This window comes from Eurypyga helias, unplaced genomic scaffold (genome assembly GCF_000690775.1).
Source record: "Eurypyga helias isolate BGI_N326 unplaced genomic scaffold, ASM69077v1 scaffold26392, whole genome shotgun sequence".
Classification (NCBI taxonomy): domain Eukaryota; kingdom Metazoa; phylum Chordata; class Aves; order Eurypygiformes; family Eurypygidae; genus Eurypyga; species Eurypyga helias.
In genome coordinates, this window is record NW_010234460.1 from 39,779 (window position 1) to 44,248 (window position 4,470).

General features: G+C 52.2%; 1 protein-coding gene across 1 annotated transcript; it reads right to left on the bottom strand.

Annotated features, from left to right (window-relative positions):
- Positions 1–1,669: 1,669 nt before the first annotated feature.
- On the bottom strand, positions 1,670–4,422 carry TRIB1 (tribbles pseudokinase 1). The gene is made up of 2 exons (XM_010146425.1): positions 4,133–4,422; positions 1,670–2,138 (listed from the first exon to the last, which is right to left on the bottom strand). Exons 1-2 carry the CDS (start codon positions 4,285–4,287, stop codon positions 1,670–1,672), a joined length of 624 nt encoding a protein of 207 aa, XP_010144727.1. The 5' UTR covers positions 4,288–4,422.
- Between the last annotated feature and the right edge of the window lie 48 nt (positions 4,423–4,470).

Sequence of the window (4,470 nt, forward strand, 5' to 3'; positions counted from 1 at the left end):
CTGGCAGAGTTTTCTACCAATATATACAAATGTACTGGTTTTCCTAGAAGGGTTAAACTGTATCACAGATACAAATGTCAAGCAATCATGAGAGGTTTAGTGCAACGGAGAGCTGTAGCGCCCTGCTCTTGATGCTCATGATTCTGTCAAGTTAGTATTGCCAACACTAATTCACATTAAATCACTCTTCGACACCTCTTATTAGGACAAAGTACAACAAAACAAGAAAACAAAACCCCAAACAGTAAGGTATGTACAAAGTACACAGTCCATGAGGTATACATGGTATTCTCGCAACGAGTGGTGGGACTGCAGCTTGCCGGGGGGTTAACCCTCAAAATGACTTCACGTGAACTGTGCCGTGTCAGGGACACAAGTGAAGTTACCCAGCCTGCGGCCGTTTCAGAAGCCGCGATCTCGCCTCAGGCGAATGGACATCTCTTTGCATAAGCCACTGGACACCAATGTGAAAAGAAGCAGAAATTCTAGGCAGGACTAAGCTTTACTTACCCCCAACCCAGGAAGCTAATGATTTAGATATATCGATTATCCACGCACATTGGAAAGACTATGAATAATCATGCAAAAACAAAAAAAAAAAAAAATTGAAGGGAGGGGACCATAGCCGGAGGCAAACAACATACCTGAATAATCAACTAAGGGTGTATGGAGATTTTACTCTTAAGACTAACTTTTTGGGGCGTGAAGGGGAAAAAAAAAAAAAAAAAATAGAGAGTGGATGTGATGTTTTTAAGAGTCAAGCCGGTAGGAAAACACGACCGTGTTTACATGTACTGTACAAAATACCCCGTATTGTTTTCCAGGGGAAGGCGCCCCGGCCAATAGTGTTACGGTTTGGTAAACGGATATGTTTTGGCACTCAGAGCTAATGAGACCTGCTACTTGACAAGCTCGCTGAGGGCATAAAGTTATATAGGCTACACCATGGTAACGCGAGGCTTAAGTCTATTTAAAATGCTTTCCCGGTCAGCGAATGGAATCGGAGGGAACCCAGCTGGGAGATCCACCAGTTTCTGCTCCGGAAGGAGCCCCAGCAGTGATTTGTCTTACGGGCGGATCGGGGAGCTTCACACCTCTGAACGTGAGCCCAGCTGGAGCAGCAGCAAACAGGCGGCTGAAGACCTCCTTCCCTCATGAAAGTGCGCTTACAGTCAGAAAGCGACTTTGCAAGCCGGCCGGTGTGGCACGCCGAGTCGGTTCCCCTTTTTACCCATTTCTGTCAGATTTGCTCAGTCAGAGGCACACCTCGTGCCCCCCACTCAGCCGCGGCTCCGCGCCCCTGTGGCCACCGTGGGAAAGCAGCAGGGGCTGCCTTTCTGGCTCACACCTCGCCAGCCCCAAGGCTCCGCCGCTGAGACGTGGCCAGTTACGCCAGTGGAGGATGTGGGAGGCAGGAGAAAAGCCAGGTGTCCCTGGCAAAGCTGCACGGGTCCTCGGGGCCAGCGGGACGGACCTACCAGCAGAGCAAGAGGATGAAACTCTGAGTACGCTCAGGGAGCGGAGATCTAGGGCTTGGCGTTTACTTTAAACAAGGTCACTTTTCTGACCATACTGGCACTTTAAGATGCTGTTGAGTTTTCAAACGTGGAAAAACGAAACCCTACGAAGATGCCGGAGGTGAGAACCACTGAGGTTTGAGATTTCAGGGTTAGCAGAAGAAGGAACTAATATCATCACTGTCTCCATGGTATTCTGGAACAATTTGATCCGATGTTCCCGTCTCCTGGTCTGTATATCCAGGCTCCAGGACCGCCTCGAACCAAGGGTGAAGCAAGATCTCTGGAGCAGTGAGTCTTTCAGAGGGCTCCCGCCGCAGGAGGCTGCGGATGAGGCATCGGGCTTTGGGAGAGACATGGTCAGGAATACAGAACTGTCCACGACGGATTTTGGAAAACAGGGTGCTAGGGTCCGAGTCGTGGAAGGGGTAGCGTCCCACCAACAGGGTATAGAGCATCACTCCCAAACTCCACACGTCAGCCGATTTTCCAGAGTAAGTCCCCGTCGTGTTTAGGATCTCAGGGCTGACGTACGCCGGGCAGCCGTGCTTGTCTGAGAGAGCATCATCTTCGCCTTTGATGATGTGGGTGTCTTCCAGGCTCTCCAGCCGCAGCTGAGTCCTAGAGAGGGCAGGAGAGGAAGCCACAGGTTAGAAATAGCAACACCCCAGCAGACACAAGCGAGCACAGCGAGCCGCCCGCCACGGCAATCCCTGCTCCCATCGGCATACGGAAAAGGAAACACTTTTTAACTTGCAGCCTAGGAGTTGCCTGGACTCCTGGACCCGTGCACGGGAAGTGCAGCTATGCGCATCAGGGAGGCGCTCAGGGATGCCCGCTGATTTTATTTACTGAGGACTCCCGATGAACACCAGCAAGTCACCTACAAAGGTCGCACTGCGACTGCGGGAGGTAAATCGGCTCCGACCCATCGTACACGCTGCTATTCGTGGGTCAGGCTCTGAGCAAACAGCGTCCAGCTGCGCGATTCCGCAAACCACGATATCCAGCTCCCTCCTGCGCCCGTGGGAATCACTGGCTCTCCTGAGTTCTGCATTTGAGTTTTTAATTTTATTTTGGAACTATAATGCTTTTTGCCTTTCTGGACGGTACCACCGCACCCACCACCTCCCAGGTGGAGATGGGTCCACCCCGGCCTCCCGTTTTGGGGAGAGAGAGGAGCTTTGCGTCAGGAGGAAGGCAGCGGCTGGCCCTGGAAGGGCTCGGCAGCTCGCTGGGGTGAGATGCGTCGGCTGCAGCCTGTCCTCAGCGTGACCTCGCCAAATACCCATTGGTTCTGCAAACGGAAAATATGACTCAACGTGAACCGTGGGCCTGGGATTGGCTGCGGGAGCCCTGAAACTGCACCTGTGCCGGAGAGCCCGAGTCCTGCCATTGCTTAACCCTCTTCTTGCCAAATGGGATGCACATGACACCCGCCTGTGCAACGCGTTATTTCCAAATGAGCGAGACTGTGTGCAATGCAGCATTTCACCAAATGTTTCATCTTCTTATGGGCGGGAAAAGCTGCAATAGTTTCCTTCAAAGGAATTACTTTCTTTGCATGTCAACATACGGCTGTTGCTGTTTAAGAGGGGCAGTGCTGGTTAATTTTCTTATCACGTTTGTAAACGACATCCTGATGAAGCGTTAGCCCAGCTTAAAAAAAAAAGCGTTTGCTTCAGTAACATTACCTCCAGTTTCATCAGATTAAGCACAACTCAGTTGCAGCTTTTACTTGTTTTTGTTTTAGCTTTCCACAGGATAAGCAGCTCGTCGGTTTGGCTGATTAAAAAAATGTATTTCTGGCTCTGCCACGTGCAGAGAGGCACTACAAGAGCGGCAAACACTCCAGGGAAATACGGAATTATTTCCCTAATCTAAATTTAACAACTAGATCCTGAATGTCCTTTCTACAAACCTTGGCAAAACCTAGCCTGAAGCCCAAGTGCTTTCCTTCAGGGAAGGGTTCCCAAAGCAGTATTTAACTGTGTCCCACCTGCCCTTCCGTGCCTGCCCACATCCACCGGCACGGGAAGCACCACCACCCGTAGCGGAGGAGGGATAAAAGCCTCCAAGGACACAGCGGGTCTTTGTTAGCAGCGTAAGCCCGATCAGCCAGGGATTTCGCCAAGGACCCCTCTCCCAAGCACCCCGGCCACGGGGCAGCTCTCCCAGGCATGAGGAGGGAGCAGAGCTCTGGCTGCTCAGCCAGCCTTGCCCCAGCCCAATGCCTCCGGCTCCCTCCTCTCCTTCTCTCTGCCTTTTATTCATTTTACCCTGAATGAGTGGCACACATGACATCTTCTGGCACTAACGAGCATCCGAACTATCGTGCCTTTGTCTACCAGCAGGTTTCACTGAACTTCTGCCGACTGAGAGGAAGCTCCCGGAGAGCTTCTCCCTTTCATCAGTCGAGATCTAACTAGGAGTAAGCGCGTACCGGTCAGAACCGTGACCTACTACACACACGTGATGGGACCCCACTCAGGTCGCTCGCAGTTCGGTGCCCGGCTGACACAGCCGTTTCCACTCCCTGGGACGCTTTTTGAGTCTCTGGATCAGCATTCCTCCCTCCCCACTCACCCCAGGGCCGGCTGGTGACGACCGCTTACCTTTCTTCATTAGAGAAGACAAATTTCCTGAGCTTGAGGTCACCGAGTACGATGGCCGACTGATGGCAGTGAGCTACGGCGGAGACGATCTGCTTGAACAGCCGGGCGGCCTCCTCTTCCCTCAGCCTCTTGCAGCTCCTCACGTAGGAGTGCATGTCCCCAAAGTCCTTCTCGAAGAAGACATAGGCCTTGGTGTCCCCGAGGATGACTTCGACCACCCCGGTGATGTTCCTGTGCGACGGCAGCTGGATGTAAGGTCGGATCTTGTCCTGGTAGTGTTTGAGGGGGAACACCTGTAAAGAGGAAATTGAACCAAAATTCGTTCTCAAGGGCGCCGA

Excerpts from the sequence above, each read along its gene's own strand:
- TRIB1 (XM_010146425.1), bottom strand. The coding sequence starts at position 4,287 with ATGCACTCCTACGTGAGGAGCTGCAAGAGGCTGAGGGAAGAGGAGGCC. Across the intron at positions 2,139-4,132 it reads GTCTTCTCTAATGAAGAAAG|GACTCAGCTGCGGCTGGAGA; the intron begins GTAAGCGGTCGT and ends TGCCCTCTCTAG.